The sequence below is a fragment of the Drosophila mauritiana genome, chromosome X (genome assembly GCF_004382145.1).
Source record: "Drosophila mauritiana strain mau12 chromosome X, ASM438214v1, whole genome shotgun sequence".
In the NCBI taxonomy this organism is placed as follows: Eukaryota; Metazoa; Arthropoda; class Insecta; order Diptera; family Drosophilidae; genus Drosophila; species Drosophila mauritiana.
In genome coordinates, this window is record NC_046672.1 from 10,558,878 (window position 1) to 10,585,861 (window position 26,984).

A 26,984-nucleotide genomic window follows, 5' to 3' on the forward strand; every position below is an offset into this window, starting at 1 on the left:
ACGACTAGCTTGTTGAGAGGATAATTAGATCCTAGTTAGATGTGGCCCACCCTAATCCATACACACACACATATACGCACCAAAAAGCAAAACACGCGATGATGAAAACAAACAAAGATTTGAGTTCAATATATTATTTGTATTTTCTCAACCACTGCGAAAGTGAACACTATCTGAAATGAGGGACCCCCATGTGGGGCCACCTATCAAATCAAATTATTAATTTACCACTGGGCTCGTGGGAGCAAGTCCTCCTCGACGAAGTGGTGGACAGTGGGTTCGGTTGGTGCTACGCCATCGTGGTGTGACATTTGCTGGGGCTGGGGCTGCTGCTGCTGCTGCTGCTGGCGATCGAATGGGCCCACCACAAACGGCGGCACATTGGGGCTAAAAGTACTTCTTCATCTCGTCGTAAAGGGCGAGAACCAGAGCTCCGCCCGTGCCGCGAATTATGTTCGATAGGGCGCCCTTGAAAAAGGCTCCAATGCCCTCCTGCTTGGCAATCACCAGCCAGCAATGGGCTGTGTTCTTGTACACCATCTCGGACTTCTTCAGGCCAGACTGCATCATCATGCGGCGACGCACAGTATCGAAAGGATAGGATGCAATGCCGGCAACGGTGGTGACCACCTGGGCAATCGCCCAGCTCACGTAGAACGGTGTGCTCTTCGGGTTCGGCAAAAAGTCGCGGCAAGTGTCATAGAATCCGAAATATGCTGCTCGATAGATGACGATGCCCTGCACCGACACGATGAATCCACGGTACAGACCGATGGGTCCGTCACTCTTGATCACCTTCATCAGACAATCGATGAGGCCGTTGAACTCCCGATTGCCGCCCTTGCCCACATCGGCGGCCAAACTGTCGGCGGAAGATAGGAATAGGAATAGTAATGAATGGTTAATAACATATCGAATCCAATGCAAGTAAATCAAATTCAAATCAAATGGGAAAAGAGTTCATGTGGGTGAATAATGCAGTTGCAGAAGAAGCATATTAATCTATAAACTTGTTTGGACTAGTAAGTATGTAAGGTTCGAATTGTATTCCTCAATTGCTCAAATCATCCAATTCTAATGATTTATGCATTTGAAAAAGTATATGTGCATATGTGTATAAATGACGAGAGCTATTAAAAACCATTTAAATCGAATATAGTTGTCTAACCCAAAATCAATTGAATGAGTATATAATGGGAGGTAATTTGGAATCCTATTAGTATTATCAAAGCAAATGATAACAGGGAAGCTCAACTTACCGGGTTCTGGCAAAGTCCAGTGGATAAACGAAGCACAGAGATGTGGCACCTGCCGCACCGCCAGAGGCCAAGTTTCCTGCAAAGTGGCGCCAGAACTGCTTGTGCTTGTCGACGCCACCGAGGAATACCTGTAGTATGATATGTTGTTTATATGAAATGATTATTATAAGGACTCTCCATATAACTAACCGATTTGTACACATCCTTGAAGGCAAAGTTAAGAGCTTGGGTTGGAAAGTATCGGATGACGTTGGCCAAGTTGCCGCGCCAGAACGACGAGAATCCCTGCTCCTTGGGAATGCGAACGAAGCAATCGACTATGCCCTTGTAGCGCTGATCAGCCGCTATCTGCTTGGAAACCTCCTGCACCTGCAGGATGAGCTTCACGCGCTCGATGGGAGCCACTGCCGTCTTGGCTATGGCAGCGGAAACGCCGCCCATCATGAAGTCCATGAGGAAGGACTTAAGGTCCCCCTTGCCATGACCACCGCCACCGCCTTCATCGCCCATGTTGGTTTACTGTTTGTTGATTTTAAAACGATTTAGTTTAGCTTCAAAGTTGGTTGGTAAAAAAGGATAAAAACGGAGCTTCACTCTTTAGAATTTTTAATTTTGATGTTACAACGTTGAGATCTGGACTGAGATTGGCTAACGAGATTGTGAGCCAGTCGGTCGAAATGACATTCGATGTATTTGTCGTGGCCAACTTTGATCGACAGTTTAAGAAGCGATGAACGTACGTTTTTTTCCTCTTTTAAGAACATAAATCAAAATGATAATTTAGCTTCGAACTGCCGAAGATGAAATTGAGTCGACCAATTGGTTGACTGCACACAAATGGTCTGGGTAAGTATGCTAATATATTTTCTGAATTCCAAATACATATGCATTGGGGTTCAAGTCGAACTATGAAAGATATACACAAATACGTGCGCAGAAAGAAAAACACAACATTGTACTCTTTTTATCAATTTTTATATATTTTTAAACCAACCGAAGTTGAGTTTGTTAGTTTGTCGTTTCGGAGGCGAAAGAATCTACAGGTCTTCGGTTCGATTCTCTGCATCCGATCGATAACACTGATTTGGCTGGGGAGATGTGGGGCGACCCAGAAACATGACGGGATCTATAGTATATAGCCTAACCCAAACTTAACAAATACTAATCAATATTGGCGCTATGTTCGTTCGTATTTCAGTGTAGTGGGTCTAGTCTCATGAGCTGAGTCGCATCCCCTCTCTGCCCCGAGCATTGTTGTTTGCTGTAGTATTGTTGTTCTATTGACGCTGGCCATCGTTCCGTAAATTAGTTCCCAGTTTTTATAAATAATATAATTTCACAATTATATCAGGGGGAGGGAGGAAGGGTTCTTGCTGTTATTGCTTGCCGTTGTTCGTGGTAAGAGGTGTTGGTTGCAGATCAAACTTAGCTTTTGCTGTTGCTGTTGCTATTGCTGTTGTTTTAGCCGTTCTCATTCAGTTATCTAATATAATTAGCTGGTAGTGTTTAGATTTACTTCTTTTGTTTTGTTTTGTTGTTGTATGTTGTTGTATTTTGCTTGTTTTGAATAATTTAATAATTTAATTTACAAGACCTTCTTGATCTCATCGTACAACACAAGCACGAAAGCGCCACCAGTTCCTCTGAGAATGTTGGAGAAGGCGCCCTTGAAGAAGGCACCGGTGCCCTCCTGCTTGGCGATGGTGGCCCAGCAGTGCAGTGTGTTCTTGTAGATGACCTCGGTGGCCTTGCGACCAGACTGCATCATCATGCGACGACGCACGGTATCGAAGGGATAGGACACGATGCCAGCGACGGTTGTCACAACCTGGGCGATGGCCCAGCTGATGTAGATGGGTGTGTTCTTGGGGTCGGGCAGCATGCCGCGAGCGGTATCGTAGAAGCCGAAGTAGGCGGCACGGTAGATGATGATGCCCTGCACGGACACTCCGAAACCACGGTACAATCCAACGATGCCGTCGCTCTTGAAGATCTTGGTCAAGCAGTTGCCCAGACCGGTGAATTCACGCTGACCACCCTTGCCAGTATCAGCAGCCAAGCTGTAAATGCGTTGCGAAAGTATTACGTTAGTTCATTGGACATTTCTTATATGTTATATACCAACATACCGAGTACGGGCAAAGTCCAAGGGGTAGACAAAGCACAGAGAGGTAGCACCAGCGGCACCACCGGAGGCCAAGTTGCCGGCGAAGTAGCGCCAGAACTGGGTGTTCTTGTCTACACCACCCAGGAAGACCTAAGTTACACACATAATAGCAACCGGGGCGTTAGTGATTTCCGCTCGCATTGCAGACATGCAGCCTGCGAAGTCTCACCTGCTTGTACTTGTCCTTGAAGGCGAAGTTCAGAGCCTGGGTTGGGAAGTATCTGATGACGTTGGCCAAGTTGCCGCGCCAGAAGGACGAGAATCCCTGCTCCTTTGGAATGCGGATAAAGCAATCAACCATGCCCTTGTACTGCTTGTCGGGGCTGATTTGTTTCGAGATGTGCTGAACCTGCAGGAGCAGTTTCACACGCTCAATGGGGGCGACGGCAGTCTTGGAGACGGCTGCGGAGATGCCTCCGGCAGCGAAATCCTTGACGAATCCAACAGCATCGAAATCCTTGCCCATTTTGCTGTAAACACATCGTGCAATTGGCCAAAACTCTGATTAATCTCGACAGTTCCGTCATCGCTGATGGTGATACTTGATGCTACCGATGATGATATACCTTTTGTGATGTTATGGATGCTGATATATTCCCCATGGCATGCGGGTGATGGTGCGTTGCATAATAGTTACGATATACGTTTACGGTATTTTTGTATGGTGGATGTACGATTCACTTTGTTTACACAGGTGCAGAAGGCACAATAGAAGAATAGCCCAAAGCCAAATGAAAATGTGAAAATTGTCAATGTTCCAAATTATAAACCGAAACCGAAAAACATGCACTTTTTTTTTTTCTTTTTTGAACAGCACTACAAATGGTTACAAAACAGTTTTGCGGGTGAAGTAAAAAGGTTTTAGCGACAAATGAAACTTAAAGTTAAACGCGAAAATGATAAAACATGCAGAGTTAGTATAAATGGCAACATAAACTTAAGATTAAGGGGGGTTAATATTGAATGGTGTATGGAAACATCAGCGTTTTTGTTACAAGTATTGGTTGTTTGTGTTAGTATGCGTGTTGGCAGTTGCCGGTAAAACTGGTTTTGTGCAAAAAAGGTGAAAAGTTTTATTGGCCGGCTGGTTTGCCACGTGGTTTGAATCGAGCTACACGAAATAACTACTGTTGGAAAATTGAAACCAGTTAGCAGTTGAAAACTAAGTAAAATACATGGCATTACGTGGCATACATAAGTACTTATCCAATTTATTTTATCTAGAGAATATGACATAAATCAAATGCAGTTCTAGTTGGATAGAGCGGCAGTCTACTGGTTTTAATTCAGTAAAGTTTGGATTTGGGATTACATAATTGCCACACCACACAAAAAAAAAAAAGAGAATAGAATTGAATTGAAAAAGTTCAATGGAAAAAGCCAATATACAGAGGTGGTCAAAAGTATTTACACAACGAGCTTTTTTTTCAATTGTCAACTAATTGAAAAAAAAGCTCGTTGTGTAAATACTTTTGACCACCTCTGTATATGGGCATTTGAGTGGGTGTGAGCAAGATGGCTATAGAGGCCACGGTTCTTTTTTTTTTTTTTTTTGGCAGCTGGCATTCGCCATTGAAGCGCGTTTTGTTAATTTTAGACTTTCAAGAGCAGCTGCCGCTCTGCGTTAACCGTGTGGTTTAAATTATATTTTAGCGAAATTAAATCAGCATTTCATTGACAAGGGTTTTATGTAACACACTTGGCAAAGAGAACTGTGCTTTGGCATTGTTTCTCTTCTGTTCTCTTTCCTTGAAATAACAACCGTTATCTAATCGTGTTAGACTTTTGATTGGCTGGAAAGAGAGTGAAGCTTTTTCTTCGGCCATAGCCACAGAGAGCCGAGAGCTAAAAGGCTCGTGATGTAATAGCCTCAGCTGGAAAAATTCTACAGTTGCACGTGGAAAGCTTCCACCGAAGGCTGAGCAGTTGTAGTAGTATCCACAATCCAGGGTTAAGTTTATTCTTAATTCATTGTTATTGATTGCATAAGACCACCACCACACACCAGAAAAAAATTGTTCAATGAATGATTCAAGTTCAACTCTTTTGTTGTTTTACATAACCAGGCAGATTTTCTTTCAATGCTCAGGTTGGATTTGATTTAAAAAAAATAAAATAAAAGCATTAGGAATCACACGCGTATTTTGTAAATGGGCTATGGCTCAATTCGATTCGATAATTGATTTCCAATTTGTATGCCATACGTACAATTTGTATTTGTGTTTCTATATCACAGCACAAAACCGAAAAAAATTTATCCCTATTCCTTGGAAGTCAGAAGTCTGAACCGGACGGCAACTGAATTGCTTGTGAAAGTTCCGTTCGCCGAAATCTGCCAGCTAGCCTGCTCTGCCTGCGTCGGCGTCGCAGTCGCCGTCATCGTCAAGTTCAGCAACAGATGAGCGCGAGCGAGAGGGGGAGAGCGTTCTCTCTCTCTATATGCATATGCAGAGTATGCGAAATTCGAAGAGAGCCGAAAGAAAACTAGCGGTTGGCAACAGCACGTGTGCGAGCGAGAGAGGGCGAGAGATCGCCGCTTATCAGTGCTGAGAATTCAAGAATTCAATGCCGTCGTTCGTTGCATAAGAGGAAGTCTTGTACCACACACTTGTACTCATTAGAAAACACTTTTTATTTCGTTTTGGCCATGGCCAAAAATGCATATATGGCCAATTGTTTTTCATTTACCCCTTTCGAGGTTTTCGACGGCGCTTTCTAAACGATTGCCAAAAAGAATGTACGCACAACATTCACATTTGGCAAAAAGCCGACAAGTCAGCTGCGAAGCAGACTGGGCTACCAGTTCAGCTAGTTGTTAGCTAGATTTCTAAATACACATAGCAACTACAAGACTGAATAAAGTGTATAATTCTGTTACATCCAAATATATGTCTTCCTAATTTAACATAATATAGTTATCTTTGATATTCAGCTTTAATAACTAACTACTGAACTACTAACTACTAACCACTGACTTTGAAAACTTTAATATACACCATAAAACAATTTATTCAAATACAAAAACAAAAACTTATCAATTTTTATAAAAATAAAAGTAGAAAAGATTTGAAAGGTTTTATTAATTGTTTGTAGCTATTTAATTGCTAAGCTATTAATAACATTTGGCTTTATTTCTAAAGATAGGGTTGGCAGCACTGCTAGCATGTGACTTTGCTTTCTGACGTCCACCTGCCGCTCTCTCCCTCTCTCTCACGCTTCGTCTCTTTCGCGCAGGCGGAAGAAGGGCGGCGTTCGAAAAAATGCGTGAAGCGATTAGATAAACACTTCTGCTAATACAGTTATTTATATAACTGTCTACGACACTTTTTCAAGGTCGTAAAAAGTGCAGTTGCGAAGTTACTGCAAAAATGATTAAATGCCAAAATTAAACGGAAGCCACGTTATAATTGTTTATGGCTCAGTGTGCGATGAATCGGGTTTCCAAGACAGGGCGTGGATCGGCTTGAAAATCACACTGAAAATTTCCGCCGACTGGGCGAGAAATGGAAATGTGATTCGCCAGGGATATGTAATAATAAACACTAATCTCGAGCCAGTGCTAAATCGCACTAAAAGGCCACACAAAGGGCTACAATAAGCATTAAATCACATGAATACTAGACGCACATTAACGATTGACGTCACAAGGGGTTAAAACGGGTATGGGAATGGAATAATAATAATAGAAGAAATGAGAACACTGGGGAAACCCGTTTTTCGCAAAAATGTTTGATTTTTATAAAAGAAAGCAGGTCAGAAGAGAAAGGGAGGGCAACCAAAGAGAAATGGTTACATTACTCTTAAGAAATAGAAGCAACTGTCTCTCTCTCTTCCTCACACACACACACCCGCTAAGTACTTGCACGCGCAGCTGGTGTCTGGCATGGGAGTGAGCGAGAGGGCGCTAGTGGCACATGGAATTTATTCGCAACTGTGTGTATGAGTGTGACTGGGCGGTAGAACAATCAATTGCCACGCTTTTTACTATAGAATAGCCCGCATTTAGTGTATATAATAGTATATCTGTGCAAATGCAGGCCAATTTGATTCTAGAGCAGTGCAATTCTCTTTCAAATATAATCGCAATTCATGTGCAACATTTTTCGTACAGATGAGCCGGCCTGCCAACTCGTTGCTAATTGCATAAGTTGGCAGTTCCAGCGTGGTTGCAAAAAAAAAATTGGAAGGAAAAAGATGGGGAAAAGATCCAGCGTGGCTTCTTCCATTTTCTTTTCGGGTATTCTAAATGAACTTTGGATTGGAGGGACACAATACCAAAAAGTTAGCTGATACGCCCAATTTATTACGTGTTTAATTGAAGGCGAACACAATTTCGGCACAACTATTTTTTGCAAGGGTTATGTAAGCACGTTTCGGCTATTTTCATGTCCCATTCGGGAGTTCTTTTCGCTGCAGTTAAAGAAGAGCTTTTTGCCGAACATACAAAAAAAAAAACGTTAGTTTTAACCAACACCGACACAATAAAAAAATTAGCACATTACATAACTATAGAATCTAGCGCAAGGTGACGTGAATTAATGGGTAAAAAAATCAATGGCAGGTACGGGGCACACCGTCTCTTTTCTTGTCAAGCAAAAGAGCCTCGCAAATGTGATATATATAGAAAATAGCACAATACCTTCAGTTGATAACTTCTCACAAAAGTCACAGAATAAAAACTTCTTTTGCAGAATCAGACGAAGCCGCGTGCTCACTTGGCGAATGAAATTCGTAAAGTGGTGGGGCCCAGTGACTTGGGGATGAAAGCTGCAAAAATACCGCATATCGATAGTTGCTTAGAAAAATAAATATATTTTTCAAGCTGGTATTTATTCGGCGATCTATCGATATTCAGCTAGATTTCGGTTTTCATTCGTGGTATTTTTGGTGTTAACTTTTACTATTATAAATAGATATGGCTATTTTTGATGTATTAATTCTGATGTTTTATTATAAAATTAAGGCGAACGGAGATTTAACCACTTCTGGTATTGTAAAGCGTACAATATATGCTCCCGATATTTTTTGACAAAAACAATATTTTTACCGCGACTTTCCCATTATGTATTGCGAGTTCCGGGTCACACCAAAGTTAAAGCCTATTTTATGTTTTAATAACGGATCCAATACTATCTGCATATTTCTTTGGGTAATTAACAACGACCTGTACGACCTTTTTTGGCCAAGTTTTGGCCAAAAAACTGTATTCAAGCCTGGCAACCTTAATGGGTGGCTATTTGTTGAAAACTTGGTTATCAAAAATAAGAAAATTGGTAAAAAAAAATGTAGTTCTGAAAATCGACAGAAAAGTGACTAGGATAGCTTACAATGTTAATAAGAAAAACAAAATAGTAATAATTTTAGCTGTGCGACCGGAAAATATCATATTTTTGGCGACATTTTTAGTTTTGTGTTTCTTTTTGTAAAAAATAATCTTTTTTTCTCGATAGAACTAACAATAATAGTCCGAAAGTGGAATATCATACCTTGTTGAAATCGTGACAAAATTCCCAATCGAACTATGTGCAACCATGGCAACTTTATTTTTTGGCCAAATTTGGCGAATTTTGATGATGGTACCCCTTATGAAAAATGCGAAAATTGGTCAAAAATTTTATTCCTGAAACTCCGTATGAAAGTGTTAGGGATTGTTAGCAATGTTAATGAGCAACACAAAACAGTCATGGCTTAGCTGTGTCACCTTTTTTGACCAAGTTATTCTGAAAAATCTTGTTCGAAAATATCATATTTTTAATTATTAAACCTGAAAAAGATAATCGCAAAACTTGATTCAAAATGCACTTCTTATATACGAAAAATCATTTATTGAGTAAATTTCTTTTCGATTCGTTTTTCACATGTTCACAAAATTGTATTTGAGTTAGTTGTATATCTGGTTTTCTAATATTTTCCTTGGCCTTGGGATACAATTTAGTAAGCTTTTGTGTCTTTTTATTTGCTGTATGTGGGTCTTGTATACGGTAATTTCGTATTGAGCGCTAGCAATATTAACATTTAGTTACACCGAAATGGGGAAAACATCTTACGCAGATTAGTATGTTATGTATACACCTATGTATATCTAGTTTTTGAATCAGCACCCTGGGACAGGCCAGAATACTAGGAGTTTTGGGCGTGCTGAGGGGTATGGTAATCAAATAAAGAACGCTTTCTTTTGAATTTGGTAGGTTGGATAGGGGTAAAGATAAAGGTAAAGGCAAACAAATGCAAAGTACTGGCTAGTAAATACTGGGGCCTCTAAACTATGATGACACATCTAGACATCGAGTCCTATGTCCTTTACGTGGTTATCTAGCTTACTTTCGGGTACATATTCCATGGCAGATACAAAACATACACAGAGTGGATATTTGATATATGTGTAGTATATTGGTTATCGTGTACCGATTGTGATAGCGTTTTGCTTGTGGTTAAAAGACAGTTATACATTGTAATTGGGAATATAGTTTCGTTTTCATCCTATTTGTGTGATTTATTTGTTCGATTTTTTTTTTTGGTTTGTTTTTGTTTTTATTTAATTTTTTCTTGTATAGGAAACAACAAAAATGGACGCAAAATTATTGTTATAGTAGTATTCATGTTTACCCATCTTGCTTTTACGTTTAGTTAACTATATAGGAATATGCAAAACGTACACTTAATATATTTTTTTTGGTTTTGTTTTTCGATTTTGTTACTATGTTCCTTATCGATCTGATACTATATAAATGCAGCTCTAAAACTTGTATTCTTTGACATTGATCTGTTCCATCTGTCTTTCTTTTTATTAACTATCTTTCGATCTGGCGGCATCTTGCATTTGTATATCTCTTACGCTTTTCAAATACATTTAATAACATTTCTATAGAAATATTCAAAGCTGAGGTAGTTAATTCATTCATTTATTCTTTATTTTAGTTTACGTTAGGTTATGTTAGTTTAGTGTACTCCATATATATGATCGGTGTTGTTAGTTAGGTATACATCTATTTGAATTTATCTGACGACTTTAGCTCTTCTCAAATTCACATTAAATTAATAATTTAGACGACTGTTTGAATAGGGGGTTACGGATCGTTAATATATGTATGTCTGGTACAGGGACAACATCGAAAGCCTCTCGAAACGATCGGGATATAGGATTTCGGAATCGAAGACGATTTGGAAAAGAGAGAGGAAAACCAGTTACTGAAAATCAAAAATACTGAACTACAACGAAAATAAAAACAACCAAAGAACGAATTATTTTTGTTTTTTTTTTTGTGTTTTTAATAATATTTTACTCTTTTTTTGTTATATTTATAATATTTATAGATATTTTAGCTCTGTAATGTAGATACAATGTACAGTGTAGATACATCTGGTGTCGTTACATCATCCTCATGTAGATTATGTGTAGATTAAATGAACTTAACAGTAAAATGTAGACGACGCAAAAAAAAGCTCTAAACTAATTTAGGTAAAGATAAGGATAAATTTAAAAATAATTAATGTAAGAATAGTGGTATTTTTTTGTAAGTTTTCATCATTAATTTTATGTTTTTTTTTTGTTTTAAGCTTTAGTTTATTATGTGTAAAGTGGTTTCTATATAGTTTGCTCGCCGTTCAAAAATTGAAAAAATGATGTGTGCGGGTTTGGGGTCAGGTGAAAGGGTGGAGGGGGAGGGGCTGCTTAAGGTCCCATGAGGAGGGTTGGGTGCCCAGCGGATGGTTTTAATTATAAACTACTATCACACAGGCAAACCAGGCGCTGGATGTACGAGAAGAAGGGGGAAGGGGGCTGATTAAATGGAATTGATTTGGTGGCTGGATGTGGGTTTTGGATTTGAAGGGGCTATGGGGACATAGGAATATGGAAGTGGAGTGTTTGGTTGGTTGGTTGGCGAGGGCGGCAAAATGATATACACAACAACAAAATTATAAAATAATCAAAGTAAATAAGCGGGAATCGTGAATTGATTCCCATATGGGTAGTAAGATATCAATCGGAAATCATTTTTCAATATGCCAAATAAAATGCAATAAACTGACTACGCAACGCCAGGTTTATCGATTTATAATTTATATAGCGTTATGCATGCTTATTTTTTATAGATTAAGGTTTTTAGTTAGATTTTGGTTATAGAATATAGTTTGATGTTGCATGTGGGTGGTGGTGAATGGGTTGTTTTTTTTTGCATGTAGGGTGTTGGGGGGTGGTGTTAGTGTATGTATGTGTGTGTCTTTGCAATAAATATAACGGTAACTAAATATATGTTGTAGCTCAGTCTCCAGTTGATTACCGTATATAATCTATTACAAATTGAAACAATAAAAAAATATATATGTATAGTATATATATAGGTATATATACGAGTAATATTAAATAAGGTCTATTAAATATATATGCATATATATATTCAAAATGCTTGAAATGTACAAAAACAAACAAACAAAGCTCAGTGGTTCGGGGGTAAAGAGACTCTTTGAACTAGTTTTACTTTCGCTTTTCTCTCATTCTTTTTCGTTTCGTTTGCTCTCCTTATCCTCTCCGTTCTATCCTCTTTTCTTGTTTCGTTTCGTTTCGTTCCAATGCGTTGTCTACATCGTACAACATTTTAATGCATTTTGATGTTGCGTTGTTGCTATTGTACATTTACAATACGAATAGGGATTTCCATATCGAATTTTACATAAAGAATTTAGTGTTTCTTGGGGTGTGTGTTTTTTTCAAAACTTTGGGGTCATTTTCCCTTCGGTTGTTGGGTGTTTTTAGTTAATGCTTATCGCTTTTTTTGGGTTTCATTTTGTTAGATTTTTGTGTTTTTTTTTAAATGTGTGTTTTGTATGTGTAAACTTTTTAGTACATTTTCTTACTGCTGACACAATAGGTTTTTTTTATTATTTTCCACTTCTGGATCTTAAATGCTAAAAATATATAGTAAATGTTGAAAGTTTTATTTCATGTTTTCTCTTCTCAAAAATGTTTTATTTTCAGTTTCGGTTTAGTTTAGTTTTCAGTTTACGATTTTTGTTTTACTCGCTTTCTGCTGATTTCTTGTACATTTAGTTGTTGCAAATCGCATGCGTTTTCCACGCGTTCCGCTGTTTCATTCCATGCGTTCTGCGTTTGATTTCAAATTTTAGTTGGTGGTTTTTAGTGTCGTATTTCAGGGTGAGTTGGTTTCTAGTTTCCTTTTAGATCTTTTCTGTCTGCTTTTCTGACTAACTTTTCCGTCTGCTCTGGATTTTAGCTGATTTTGCGTCCAATTTTCTTTTCGAAACTAAAAAAAAATAAGGAACCCCCAATTTGAATTGATTAAACTTGTGCTGTTTTATCATCCCGAGGATTGCTTAATCCTCTTCGTTTAGTTTAAGTTCATATTACTTGCGACTTTCAATTATTTGTTATATTCTTTTTTTTTTACTGTGTGAGTGGCGGCTTGGCTTTTTGGGCTATTTGCTCTGCTTTCTTCTTGCTTTCTCTGCGCGGCTTACGGTTCTCTGCCTGTTCTTCTGATTCCTTCTGATCTATGTTTGCTGTTCCTGCTCCTGGTTTTTCGGTTGTCCAGCTTGACTTATGGTTAAACTCGCTTTATATCGTTATCCCTATCGATACTCCTTATCTTCGCTTTAATAGAATGTCTCATTGATCAACTGTTCCTCTCTCTGTCTGGCTACCTAACTTGGTTGCTGTTGTCTCGTTCTTTAATTTTTACGCGCCTAACAATTGAAGAAAAAACAACTTCGCTTCATTTTATGTATATGCCTAAAGAAATCTCCTTCCGATAGGTAAAAACTCCCCTTTCATAATAGACAAAAAAAATAATGTATTCGAAAATAATAAAACTTGATTTGTACTCATGTTTGTACCGCTAAAAACGTTTTTCCTTTTCATTCTTTCATTTAGTTTTCATTTGTAAATATTTATATATATGTACATATATAAAAAAATATTCCTTTTTAAAAAAGTATTCTTCCCTTAATCCGTGTTTCATAACATTTTTTATGTTTGTAAAAAGAGTTTATCATTTTTTTTTTTCATCGTCATCGATTACCTCTTCTTTCATTCATATCATATCATTTCACTGCATTTTTAAAGAGTACAAACTTGCTTGTTTTTTTTATGTTAAATTATAGTTACAAATCAAAACTAAATTATACCATCTGAATTCCTGTAGCAAAGCAAATTGTTGTTCATATTATCATCGGTGATTATTCAAATTCTGGTGTTTTTCCTAGGGTTTTTATTCCTGTTTTCCTAATCCAAAGAAATCGGCTGTCAAAGTACTTTTGTGGGTTGGTGTGTGTTTTTGTAATGTTGGTTCTTGCGCGTGTGTGTTTGTGTATAAAATGTACATCAAAAGCATTTTTTAAAATAAGTTTTTTTTTTTAATTTAAATTTTTTGTTTTGTTTTAGTAAGTAGTTTTTATAGTTTAAATAGTTGTTAAATTTAAAAACGAGTTTATCACACCTTAAACGTTATCAGTACTTGGCACAACTTACAACACAAAAAAGTACTTTTCTCATTATTCTTTTTCATTTTTCCAATTTTTTTTTGCTCAACGGGGCAATGCTCTTCAAAGTTCTCGGAGAAGAAAAACTGCACAAAATTGGCATTAGGGTGGGAAAATGGTTGGAAAACTGAAACTGTATTATACGAAAATGCAATATTTGGAAATGGTGGCAACCTTGTAAGCAGATTGTACTAAAAAACTTTGTACACTTGGTATCAACTGTACTCCGGGATTTATAAAATGCTACCCTAATGCCAGTTATGTAGTTTCTTAAAGTTTTGCACAGTTTTTGCGTTTTCCGATTTCGATTTCCCGTTGTGTTAAAATTTAACTTGCTCTTGCTCAACTGCCTTTCATTTTTCCGCATTCACTGCTGGTATTTTAACCTCCTCCTAACCGTTGCCTCACTTTCCTACCTGCTTTAATAACGATATAAAATAGCCTCTAAATACTAAAAAATAATTTCGTTTCTGCTTTTCACACAACTCACAATAGCCTTTCTTTCTTCGTTCTTCAACTGAGTTCTCTTTCTACATCATTATCTTATTATTCTTATCTTCGTTTTTAACGCGCACGCGAACTCACAAGTTTTTTATAGTTGTTTCCTCGATCTTTATCCTCATTTATTTTATGTTTATCGTGTTAAACCCCCTGTCAAAATAAACCAGAGCTATAGCTAAATTATTAACTCGTCCCTTTCATCGATCTGACTTTTCTTTGATTCAGCATTTGGAATAATAATTTTCAATTCTTTGTTCTTTCCTTTTTGGAATCTTTTAGAAAAATTCCGTTTGTTCTTTATAAATATCGTATTTAAGCATATTTCCACATATCTATATATAGATATATATGTATATGTATAGGTATTTATATTGACAACTTTGGACATTTTTTCCTTTGAAAAAATTTAAAAAAGGTATTATTAATTTGAATTATTATTCGTTAAAAACAAGTGGCGAAATTGATTACATTTATATACATATATATAAATATACATATATAGATTCTCAAGTATAACAAAACATAATGTCACGCATTTTCAACATACACATATATATCGCATATATACACATATATAGCGGCTTGATACTCGTATATAAAGATCAATGGTAAATGCCCAGCAACATTCTTATATACACCTCCCATCCCATCCTAATCACTTCCTGCTCCTGTATCTCCTATATCCCTCTGTTCTAGGTTGGTCTGCTTCAGTTGGTATGGTACATATGGTCTGGGTGGGGAGTTCGAGTTCGACCCAAAACTATTTCGCGTAGGGCTTTGGTGGGTGAGTGATTGTTTGATTGGTTGCTGTTCGGGTTCGGATTCGGATTCGTTTTGGTTTTGATTTTGGCTCTGGGTAACTTTTGAAAAAAGTTCCTTTCGCCTGTTTTTGTCTTTTTGAAGATGTGTTTATTTCCGGTGCTTCGCCAAAGCTTGTTTATTCTGTTTCCGGTTCTGGTTAGATTCTTATGGTTTGTTTCTCTCAACATTATGCTTTGTTATTTGGTTGCTTATAATATACATTTAATTTTTAGGAGTGGTTCTTCTTGATTTGTTTTTACCCATTAGGATGTTTTAGCATTTGTATCCATTTTTACGCTCCGTAAGTTTGTTTTCATTTTTTTTTATTTATTTATCGTTTTTTTGTTTTTTTTTTTTTTTTTGTAGAAGATAATGCACTTACATTGAGGTATTTTAATTACTTTTTCAATCTTCTTCAAATTTCTTCATCTTTTCTGCTTCTGTTTGTTTTCTTTTGTTTCTTCTTAAAAAAGAACAAAGAAAATGTGATATTTCATAAAATTGGGCTGTCCTAAAGCTTGTATACGCTTCTTGTTGGCTTTGAGTTTTTGTCCATAAATTTTGTCAATGTCATTTGTTCCAAAATAATGTGCCGCTCAAAAGGTTTTCGTTTTGTTGTTACTTGTTTGACCGAAATGTTGTGTGTTTTAGATTTTCTTTTTGCCGAAATGTTGAATTTGCCTTAATTTTCTTCATTTGGTGTGTGTGTTTTCTTTTTTTTAGAACTGTCTGCCTCCGAAGCAAGTGTTATACAAACAAAAGGGTTGGATCGTTAGGAATTTTAGGGCTTTGATTTGATTTGATTTGGTTGACTGTCCGTCTAACTATTTCGTAATGCTAACTCTATGGAATATCAATTAGTTTAATATTTACGTTACAAAAAAACCTGTATAGTTAAAAATTAGATAATAGCTATCTCAAAACAACACAAAATTGGGCTATTGCTATTGTTGCTTGTTTTGGCTGGTGTAAATTGTAGTTTGATTGTTGTTGCTCCGATTCAGTTACTTGGGTTGCGGTCTCTAACTATGGGGTTTGGTCAATACGGTTACGGGAATGGTTATATATTGTCTGTTTACGCTACGATTACGATCTCTACGAAATGCATCCTTCGGTTTTGATTGCTTGGTTGTGGCTATGAGTTAAGACTTTGATTTGGATTCGGATTGGCTGGTTTATGTTCTTGCATGTAGTATGTAGTGCAGTGTCCCATCCATGTATAACAGCTTGTCTCTCATACACGCTCAAACGTTATAACGTAACACTTAACGTTAACGATCGATTAAAAAAAATTAACATTTCAGCACCGTCATTTCATTTCTAGTTAGTTTTGTTTTCATTTCAAGGCAAACACATTACAATAGTTCCTTTAACACTATCTCTCGCTCTTTGCATTTGCTGTAGCGTTCCTATCCTCTCCGTCATTTGCTTTCTTCTCCGTCGGCTTCTTCTGCACTAAGTATAATTCAACAATTCTTCATGTAACTCCTTCCATCGCATAATAAGGGACTGGTTTTCGTATCCATTCATTTATACAAACAACGTTTCAGGCATCGCAAAAAACTATTTTACAACTGTACAGTACAGTAAACATTGCTCTCTCGCTGGCGTCTCTTGTTCCATCCACATCCCTTCCTATCAATATATAGTCCCAATATACACACTGATCCATCAGTATAGCTCTTAACGATATTGTATACATAGATAGTTGTTTCTTTTTGGTGGTTTGGGTTTTCGGTTGAGGTCTGTTATACTATGTATAACGCTAGCGGGGCGCCAACAGTTGCATCAACTGTTGCACATTGTACACATAACTTTATCAACTGTTATACACATTCTCATGGCCCAAAGATGAGAGCTTCTTTCTTCACCTTTGATGTTGTGTGTGGATGTGGGCTCAAAATAGGTGTTTTTGTGTTTTTTGACGCTTTTGTTGTTTTCCATGTTTGTATTGTTCTTGTTTTTCATTTTTTTTTTGATATTTCTTGGTTATAATTTTTGCTTGTGTACATTTCTCGGTAGTTTTGGGATCAACGAAATGGTTGTCCTTACTTATTTTTTTTAATTGATTCTCAATCTCATTCTCTTGCGCTTTGCTCACTACTCTTCTATTCATTCCACTTAAATGTAAGCTTACTAAATCTTTGTTAAAAAAAAATAATTAAAAATAAACGTTTTATAGTTAAATATATTTAAAAAAAATATAACGCATACACTACTAAACTGTCCTTCATTATCCATTATTTCCCCTTCTTGCAATCAAATTTAGTGTTAGTTTTAGGGGTTTTCTCTTTAGTTACTTTGACTCTTTGTGTTGTTGTTGAATATATGGTTTACTTGTACAAATTATGAATATTTAAGGTTTTACTGATACTGCCTTGAAAACGTTCGCAACAGTTTGGGCGGTACCGAATTCTCAGCTGACGCAAAAGTTAACAACTAGCAGAACAACAACACAAAGTTTTGATTTTAGGGCGGGGTTTTGTTTTTAGTGGTTTCTGTGAACGATAGCGCTGCTTTCTATTAACGTTTTCTCTTTATTTCTTAGTATGCAAATGAAAAATGTTGTTATGGTTATTCTTTCTGTGTGACTGCTGTTTTTCTGTTGATCTTGTTAAAGTCGAAATACACTGCTATGAACTAGTAGAGCTTCTTCACGCAGCTCACTTTATGATGTGGTGGTTCCCCTACAGTTCTATATGCGTACAATTTTGCTTATGTTACTGCTCCAGGTTGCTTGCTTACTTTTGCCGTCGCCTGTGCCAGCACAAAGGTGGCGCCTACGGTTAGCTTGTTGTTATAGGGTTGTAAATTGTTAAATTGTGGTGGGTGCTTTTGGGTCTTGGGGTATTGAAACTTATGGGTGTGCTGTGGAGGTAGTATCAACAGTAGAAAACCCTGCCTTGGCTATTGTTGGCGCTTTCGTTGCTGCTGCTGCTGATGATGTTGCTGCTGCTTTTGCTGCTGCTGCTGCTACTGCGGCGCCGGCTCTCCTTTAACGGTGATTCCTCCTTACTGTTGTGAGCTCGCCAGCTGCTGCTGCTGAGCTGCGGCCGCAGTTGCATTGCCAGGTGGCGGCGGCGATGGCTGCTGCTGCAGCTGGTGTGAGGTCGCTGCCGTCGACGCCTGCTGCTGATGGTGTGCAGGCGGCGTCGACGATGACGACGCCGACGACACAGGCTGATGATGCAATTGCGGCGGCAGTGCCTGTTGTTGAGATGGCGACTGTGGCTGTTGCTGCTGGGAACCGCTGGACGCGGCTCCGGCTAGGCTCTGTTGCTGTTGTTGCAATTGTTCTTTGGCAGCTTTCTGTTTTTTGGTTATTGGCGGCGGATTTGTCGAAAGCATCATGGCTCGGATGCGTCGCTGGGCAGACTGTAATGAGCGTGTAATCGTGGCGTTAGCTTGCTTGTGGGAACATGCAAGTCGTACACATTTGGACACTTACCTGTACACTATAAAATAGTCCGATGATGTGCACTGGAGTCTCCTCATCTCCGCCGGACGGCGGAGCAAGGGCATGTTCGGGCAACTTGATCACACTGCCCGTCACGCGCTGCAATTCCCGCACATTTTGGCCACCCTTGCCAATGATACGGCCCACCTAGATTGACAATTATAAAAGTTAGCATTAATCAAGACATTCTGATGGTTCAAAGATCTCTTTAACCATCCGTTGTAAACTAAATAACCATGTAAGTGAAACTATTTTGAAATAATATTAAACGCAAGAAGGAGCTATCTCATTGAAAGTGCAAAAATTTACCTGAGAGCTGGCCACAAGCAACTCAACCGTCAGGCGCACATCGTCCGTGCCACACATGAAGCCTTCTTCGCGCATCTTCTCGAAGATCATGTACTGCGCCTTCCACTGACCCTCCGGTGTGCCAACAATCGTCACCTTGCGCTCCGTTTGTTGGTCCAGCGGCTTGTCGGCGTCGAGAGGGGCTATTTTAAGGGATGCGTTCGAGAAGCGCATTATGCTTCGGATATGAGAGCCCTTGGTGCCGATAATGGCGCCGACAGCGTTGTTGGGTATGTAGAGATAGGTCGTCTCCTGCAGGTCATTGGGGAAGACCGGTGGCACCACACTAGCCGGGGTCTTGGACATGGCAAAGCTTTGACACGAGGGGAACGGCATGCTCGTATTGAAGACCATGCCGTTGCCCGGTGTCGACATCATTGCCATCGGATGGAGACCGGGGAACATGAGGCTCTGCGGCGCCATTGCCTGCAGATCGTTCTCGTAGCTCTGGCGCAGCTTGGTGCTAATTTGGTTCTCAGCACGCGACATGTTCTCAATCAATCCCTTGACCGTGATGATTCGCTCCAAGTTGAAGCTGTTGATGTCGTTGATAGAGCTGACAGTGATCTTCGTATCGGTGTCCTGCATGATCCGTTTAATGGTATTGCCCGACTTGCCAATGATTCGTCCAATCAGATTGTTGTGGGCGAGTATTTTGAGGCAAATTTCACTGCATTCCGGTGAGAGTTCACTATTAGTTATTTTAATATTTGATGATATCGTTTACTACAGCTACAGCAACTTACCCCTTGTTCGTGGAGATGGCCTCCTGCTGCATCACTTCCAGAATGCGCTTGCAGGCGTTGGTGCAGTTCTCCGGATTGCCATAGATCGTAATCGATTTCTCCAGCGATCCAACATTCTCCTTGCGATGGACGTCGACGCGAGCACGGCTCTGTTGTGTGATCGTCCTGATGGTGCTGCCCTGTCGACCAATAATGGCACCCACCATTTCGCTCTGCACAAGAATGCGCAGCGGAAAGTCCGCCTGGCGTCCGGGACCGGGCATACCCGGATACGGATTGCGCTGGTTACGCTGGCTACGCCGCTGGTTCTTGTCCAGCTGCTCGGCATGCAGCTTGCTGCCCTCGAACTCGACACCGTTCAGACCAACAGCAGCTCTGTGTGGGCGAAGGAATGGTTGGGAGAATTATTGATTAGTCATGTGTTTTTGCCACCAATTCAGCTGCAATGACAGTTCTATGGAAAATTTCAGCTAATATCCTATCTAGATTTGCCATGTCTCACACTCCAATCAAGTACACATATTGGTGAAGGCATGCAGCAATTCGGTTAAAATTCAGTTTACAGAAATATGCATATCTGCACCTTTAAACACTTGGCTGCTAGCGATCCAATTCAAAAGACATTCATGGAAATGGAATTAAATTGTATTTACATGAATTTATCCGAGTGTATCATGTTGCTTCACATTTAATTTAATTTGAGAACCGACTGCAAACATCATTTCACATAATAATGGTTTTTGGCAAAATCTTGATCAAAATTTGGAATAACCATGGCCAATTTAGATGATGAAAGAAACACTAAATATGGGAATATAGGTAGGTAGGTACATAGGTAGGTAAGCCACACACAACGCATCCATCCTGCACAGATCCAAATAAATAAATAAAGCCCCCAAATCTTCGCATCCCCGCCCAATGCAACAATATGCAACTACCTATGTATATCTAAGCCCAACAACACAAGACTCCCATGGAAAACCTCATAGAAATCAATGGTTTTTCATGAGAGATCTGCAAATCCCCTTAAAAGAGATTGAATTTAGATGAATAGTAGTAGTTTTAGATGAGTAGTTTTGAGTATATACCTTTGCGCCTGCTCAGGATTTTCGAATGTTATATGTACTGTTTGAGTATTTTGATCCTTACTAGAAATAGCCTCACACTGTTTGACGATGCCATAGGGCTTCAGTAGCGGTTCGATGTCTTCGAAACGTGTTTGCATCGGTATGCCGCTTATTAAGATTTTTGATGTCGTAACACTGTGAAGAAAATAGCGTAAAAACACACAAGAACAAGAAAAACAAACAAACACAAAAGAAACAAAAATAGTAGTAGTTGTAGTAAGTAGAAGTAAGTGGCAGTGGCAGTGGTAGTGATGATAGTAGAAGTCCAAAAACAAGAGAGGGGACGCAAGTGGGTGAGAGTTGGAAGGAAAATGGGAAAATGAATTTGATAAGAAAATATATGCGCGAATAAAGAAAAGTTGTAAGTAGTTGTTGTGGTGGCAGTAGTAGTAGTAGCAGTAGTTAGGAGAAAGCAGTCGGTTAAAGAGAGTGATGTCGAGTAGCTAAACAAGTGGTGCCAGAATTGAAGCGAAAATGGTTCGAAAATTCTCTAATATCAGTTCAAAACTCTCGCAGAACAAAACCCCGTCTAGAACTATGAAGACAGTTTGTATAGCTTGAATAATATTTCTTTATAATTTTTAGATTCTTCACCCGTATTCTGGCAGCACTGAGAGAATACAGATAAAGATGAACGCAAAGACAGAGCGAGATCAAGCAGCGAACTAGCATTTAAGGAGTTTTTTTTTAGCGAGCGAGATTACAAATTATTTGGGTTCGGATTTACATATGTATGAATATCATTGGGATGGCAGTGGGTATTTGGGATTGGAAGTTAGGCCAACAGATGCAAAACCAAAGTAGAGAATGCGTTTTTGCGAGTGTATGTGAGCTGTGCAATAATGTTACATTCAAATCCGAAACAGGGCACAAGGCTCATAATTGTGATGGAGTGCATAAAATTAAGAGAAATACCATTCATTTCATCTGTCAATATGATACTCCTACCCCCAGAGAATTCAATAGTTTCCCTTAAAAAAATTGCATCGATATGCGGTGTTGTAATTGTAATAATAATGGGAAAGAGCAAAAGCAAAGACACTAGAATAACAAGATGCGTAACGGCCATACAAATTTTTGGCACACGATTTTTTGGCCGTGGCTCTAGAGGTGGCTCCAGGCTCTCTTGAGTTTTTGTTCGAGAGAGAAAGAGCGGAGAGCGCTACAGCAAACAGCTCTTTTCTACGCATACAGTGATAACAAACAACTGTATGTGTGCACACGTATGCTCATGTATTGTAAATTTGACAAAATATGCCCTTCACCTTAGAAGTTCGTTGACTTTAAATCTATATTATTTTTTATCAATTGGCACCATGCGAAAAATTCTTGTTTTGCATTGCCTCAACGTTATTATTATTTAAATGAAGCTTAGAAATAGTAATAGACGAATCTATGTACATCACAAAATAAATTTCGAAAATGACTTTATATTAGAATACTTGTCATTAGGGTATTCAGCTTGCGGCGTGAGAAAAATTAATAAGGCAATGATTGTTGAGTGCTTGTGTCCGCACTTCGTGCCTGACGATATGACTTTTGCAACGAACTGTTTTCATATTTTTATTTATTTTATTAATTTTTATTTTCTACTACGTATTATTATTTTTTATGAAATATTATTATGAAATAATTTTATTTTTATTATTTATTAATAAAATTATTATTTTTATTATTTATTAATAAAATTATTATTTTTTTATGAAATTAAAAAATAATTATTATTTTTATGAAATATTTATTTCTCAATGTTATGTCTTCTTTTTGGAAAATTTATGTTTCAAATTACAGTAGTTATAATAATTTCCTTTGTATTTGCTTTAATTATTATTATAATAATTATTATAATAGTCAGGGAATTTTTATTTTATTTCATCATATTGCTACGAAATTGGCCACAACTACAAATATGTAAATTCGTTTCTTCGATCAGAATTGATTTCGGCCCAAAAATCGTCTTCTAGAACAAGTACGCACACATATACGTGTTCTCGTCTATTGTTTTTACTCACACAAGCAAGCAAATTCTATTTTTACATTTCTTACGCTCTCAGCGTGAGCGAGCGAAAAGAGAGCAAATTTGGCCTTCAACAAAAAAGTGGCTGCATAGTGCCAAACGAATGTATGGCCGTTACGCATCTTGTTATTCTAGTGTCTTTGGCAAAAGCAAAGAAAGAAGAGGGTTTCAGATATTATTACAATTATCAATTTAACTTTGTTGTTGTTTAAAGACTAGACTGTACGTAACATAAATAACTTAAAGATTATTGAAAATTTTCGACTTCGATTTTAGATTATAACATTGTCTCCCGTTGTTGTTCTTGATCTCCAAAGAGTACAAAAAAAGAAGAGCAAAATGAAAATAAGAACGAAAGAGGCAGACGACGGCGAGGGCAAACGCCAACGACGCCTGGAATGTTGCACATTTAATATCGTGTTTATTTTTCTTGGAAGTGATTTCTCTCCCGTCGCCAACAAGATAACAAAAAAAAAACACACACACAGAAACAACAACAACGGGGCAAGAAAGTCCACAAATGGGAAAAGGAGAATAAGACGGGATAGACGCGAGGAGAGGCACAACAAGACGAGACGAGAACAAATGAAAAAAAGAAGAGAAAACGCGTGGAGCTGGCTCATTTCGTTTCTCGTTCTTCGCCCTGCGTAAAATCGTTTGCTTTAGTGAGTCTGGCACTTTTCTTAATTAACAGTTTACATTTTTTCGATTCTCACTCACTTTGCTCGTGGTTTTAACTCCCTTTTCATGAATGATCCCTAATTAGCTGTCAAACCGCATGCAAGAATGTCAAACTATGTACAGCTGTGTTCAAAAAAATAGTGTGACAAACAAAATGACGCCCAAAAATCAATAAAAAATGTAAGTTTGTTGCCTATAAGTTGCTTGTTCTTTAGTTTGGCGGTATATAAATTAACATAGCGATCATCTGCTCCCAGTAACTGTAAATTACGACTTGAGCAGAGTGAAGAGAGAGCACGCGAGAGAGCGTAGGTGAAAGATGCATTCGCATTCCGACATTCCAGCATTCCAATCCCGTTTGCCATTCACAACAGGCCGCCCTCCGGTTTTTGTTGTTGCTGCGGCTTTTATTTGCTATTTTCTCCACACTGCACTCCCGCTTAGCTTTGACCGGTTTTTTCATTTTTGTTTTTATTCGTTTTTGCCAGCACATTTCTCAGGCGATTTCTCGACTCGGGGCTGTTGCGCTTTTCCAGGAAGCGCATGCGAAACGTGTACAACATTTTGCCACCGTTTGCTATTTCTTCTCGTCGTCTTCTTCTTCGTTTTCATATTACTGAACTGAAAATATTGCACTTCGATATTTCTATTCCTTCCATCCAGTGGCTGACAAACTGTGTCGGCTAACTGTAATTGCTGAGCATGCGTCACAACATCTGCCTGTGTGGTTTGTTGTTATTTTTGTTGCTCTTTTCAATGCAAATGACAAGTTGCAGTTCGTTGACGTTGCGTTATGTTGTTGTTGTTTTTCTGCGTCTAGTACACCGGCTGCATCCAATAAGAGAGGAGAGCGCATCGTTTTCTCCCGCTCCCTCTCCCGCTTATCACTCTTCACCACGGCGCCCTACCTCTGTCCCACTCACACTCATTAGCCACAAGTCTGTGCAACAATTTTACATTTTTGTTTTTGTTTTGTGCCGTGGTTGTTTTCATATAACCAGGTGTGCACACATGTGCATGTGTGAATGTTGTTTCTTTTACCTGACATGTGACCGATTCTAAGCAAATGACCTCTGGCGCAATCACACAAACACACGCGCACACCTGGTAAGGCTTTCTTGCCGTTTTTTTGTAGTTTTGTTATCAATGAGCGACCTTAATGCGAAACAGTTGCGTGCGGAAATATAGTTATTTTGCAAATATCGCTAGCACTTTAATGGAAAATTAATTAATACTAATAATTAATTTAATAAATTTATATCTATATACTTTTTTTTGTTCGATAAAAAGTTCAAAGGTTTATCTAAAAAAGTTATATGAACCTATTGTTTAATGCAATCATAAGCAACCGATAAGGCTTTAGTTGTCACTATTTTTTTGAGCACGACTGTGGCACATACACACAACAGATGTATACACCGCCAAATCCAATCAATATACTTTGTATGTATGGTTGTGTACGCCATGCGGCGCCCTCTCGTATTTATTTTTGGTGTGTTTTCTTTTCTTCTTTTAGCTTTTATCTCTCTCGTATAAAAAGGCGGTGCACTGTGCACTCCCACTAACACACACACAGATGCTGCTTTATCAATACACACATTGCATTGCGTGGACATGTGTGTGTGTGTGTAATGCGTTGTGTGGTTGCCTTCATCCCATTCTCTTTGTTTTTCTTTCATTCTTTTTTTGTATAATTTTTATGAATGAAAAAATCGGAAATCTGCTGGCTGATTTTGTTCCGTTCTTTTTGATTGCAACTTTATTTTTGTCTCATGAATAAATGAATGCTTGGTATTTACATTGCACTGAATGACGCATATGCCACACACAAATGTATGTATGTATGTATACATGAGTGTGATGTACGTTTTGTAGCATATGCATTTATGTGAGTAGTTGTTCTATTTTCATGACACATTCCACAAGTTGCTGCAGCGGGAAAAACAAACACACACATTTGCAATCGCATAGACTAAGGTTAGTTTTCTTGCATTTTCATTTGCCAAGCTTATCTATGCATTTCCCCCTCCATCATTTCTTTGCAACGCCCATGGTGAAAATAGGAAAAAATAAAGTGCCAAAGGAGTTCGTTTTGTCAACATGTGGAAAAGAAAAACTTGTTTTCAGCTTACAGCTGCACAGAAAGAAAAACATACATATATTAATATGATGAATTGGGGAATATTACACACATCGCTTCAAAACGGATATTAGTCATTTCAATAGCATATAAATATATAAACAATTTATTTGATATGCTTGAAATGTAGTCGGACTTAAGCTACCAAATAAACATGCTCCAAATATCATATAGTTTTTAGTGTGAGTGGTATTTCCGTCAAAGGAGGGAACAAATAGGAAATGCAGTGAAAGAGGGGAGGCAAACCCAAGTGGTGCAACGAATATGGCAGCGAAAAGCACAACGATTGCATTGTTGCTGCCTGGTTTGACCTAAATTGGTGAACAGTGGTGTGGGGACCACCCCCCAACATCTACCCCTTGTCCAACGCTTCTCCACCAAGTGGCAAATGCAACACCCACAGTGAAGCCCATCACTTGACAAACAGAACGCGAATCTGTCACCATCAGTTTGGCATGGCGATTTAACACAATGCAACACATGGGAATACAGATTCGGTCACAAAATTAGCATCCCCTATTAAAAACTGCACCACAGTATGAACGACATTTACACTCAAAATGTTTTAGTTCAGATTGAAGATTATTTAAATCAAACTCATAGCATATGTATTTTTTTTATGACTTTCAGAGCGCTTTCGTGACTCATTAACAATAAAAACTTTAGAAATCACGTATTTCGACATTTTTGTGCTATTACTTTAGCCGTAATTGTATAATAAAACATTCGTATCCATGACAAATTTGCTCCACTTCCTACTGCATGGGTACAAGTGCCATTTATTTCGTTGTTTGTTGGTTTATTTGTGCTTTGACGATTACCATCATCATATGCAAACATAAACAAAACGACAAAGGGTGGTCAACAAATAAACAAGATGAAGGGGCGCGGAGGCTGGTTGGTCGAGCGCCGAATGAGAAGGTGGGCGTGGCACAGCCATATACATTGTAGCCAGCCAATAAGAGGAAATAAACAAACAAAGCGAAAATGAAGTCGTATTATGTTACATACCCATTTGAAATTGAAGAAAAAGAAAACCACCGTATCAGCATATTTTTTCAAAAGAAAAAATTCGACATGAAAATAAAGTTAACAAAGTTAAGTTGCACTTCCCACTTTGTCATTTAAACACCTAAATAAATAAATTAGGCCATATCTTATCAATCGCGAGAGACTTACAGTTGAGCTTTCATAGCTGAAACCATCTGCCACAAAAAAAAAAAAAAAATAAAAAACCTCTTGC

The 26,984-nt window shown here is 38.3% G+C and overlaps 3 protein-coding genes across 16 annotated transcripts in view; all 3 read right to left on the reverse strand.

Annotated features, from left to right (window-relative positions):
- Positions 1-118: 118 nt before the first annotated feature.
- On the reverse strand, positions 119-2,143 carry LOC117146408 (ADP,ATP carrier protein). Its single transcript, XM_033312605.1, has 3 exons — positions 1,449-2,143; positions 1,260-1,387; positions 119-862 (listed from the first exon to the last, which is right to left on the reverse strand). Exons 1-3 carry the CDS (start codon positions 1,767-1,769, stop codon positions 388-390), a joined length of 924 nt encoding a protein of 307 aa, XP_033168496.1. The 5' UTR covers positions 1,770-2,143; the 3' UTR covers positions 119-387.
- An 87-nt stretch (positions 2,144-2,230) lies between these two features.
- Positions 2,231-8,171, reverse strand: LOC117146409 (ADP,ATP carrier protein). Of its 2 annotated transcripts, none has more exons than XM_033312606.1 (4): positions 8,066-8,171; positions 3,596-3,896; positions 3,389-3,516; positions 2,231-3,319 (listed from the first exon to the last, which is right to left on the reverse strand). In XM_033312606.1, the coding sequence occupies exons 2-4, from the start codon at positions 3,890-3,892 to the stop codon at positions 2,845-2,847; spliced, it is 900 nt and encodes a 299-aa protein (XP_033168497.1). In that variant the 5' UTR covers positions 3,893-3,896; positions 8,066-8,171; the 3' UTR covers positions 2,231-2,844. The 2 variants fall into 2 exon arrangements, with proteins under 2 accessions (XP_033168497.1, XP_033168499.1); XM_033312608.1 differs by lacking the exon at positions 8,066-8,171 and adding an exon at positions 5,635-5,728.
- Positions 8,172-15,486: 7,315 nt separating this feature from the next.
- The window catches only part of LOC117146407 (insulin-like growth factor 2 mRNA-binding protein 1), a 28,403-nt gene continuing 16,905 nt past the window's right edge, over positions 15,487-26,984 (reverse strand). For 8 of the 13 annotated variants that reach the window (XM_033312596.1, XM_033312595.1, XM_033312594.1 and 5 more), the window contains 5 exons: positions 20,865-21,038; positions 19,777-20,151; positions 18,992-19,721; positions 18,674-18,829; positions 15,487-18,600 (listed from right to left, as the gene is read on the reverse strand). In XM_033312596.1, coding sequence (XP_033168487.1) covers positions 18,238-18,600; positions 18,674-18,829; positions 18,992-19,721; positions 19,777-20,151; positions 20,865-21,038 — 1,798 coding nt within the window. In that variant the 3' untranslated portion in view covers positions 15,487-18,237. The remainder of the gene's footprint in view (positions 18,601-18,673; positions 18,830-18,991; positions 19,722-19,776; positions 20,152-20,864; positions 21,039-26,984) is intronic. The other 5 variants (XM_033312603.1, XM_033312601.1, XM_033312604.1 and 2 more) reach the window with 3 other exon arrangements.

Excerpts from the sequence above, each read along its gene's own strand:
- LOC117146408 (XM_033312605.1), bottom strand. The coding sequence starts at position 1,769 with ATGGGCGATGAAGGCGGTGGCGGTGGTCATGGCAAGGGGGACCTTAAG. Across the intron at positions 1,388-1,448 it reads TCAAGGATGTGTACAAATCG|GTATTCCTCGGTGGCGTCGA; the intron begins GTTAGTTATATG and ends ATCATACTACAG. Across the intron at positions 863-1,259 it reads CTGGACTTTGCCAGAACCCG|TTTGGCCGCCGATGTGGGCA; the intron begins GTAAGTTGAGCT and ends TTCCGCCGACAG.
- LOC117146409 (XM_033312606.1), bottom strand. The coding sequence starts at position 3,892 with ATGGGCAAGGATTTCGATGCTGTTGGATTCGTCAAGGATTTCGCTGCC. Across the intron at positions 3,517-3,595 it reads TCAAGGACAAGTACAAGCAG|GTCTTCCTGGGTGGTGTAGA; the intron begins GTGAGACTTCGC and ends TGTGTAACTTAG. Across the intron at positions 3,320-3,388 it reads TTGGACTTTGCCCGTACTCG|CTTGGCTGCTGATACTGGCA; the intron begins GTATGTTGGTAT and ends ACGCATTTACAG.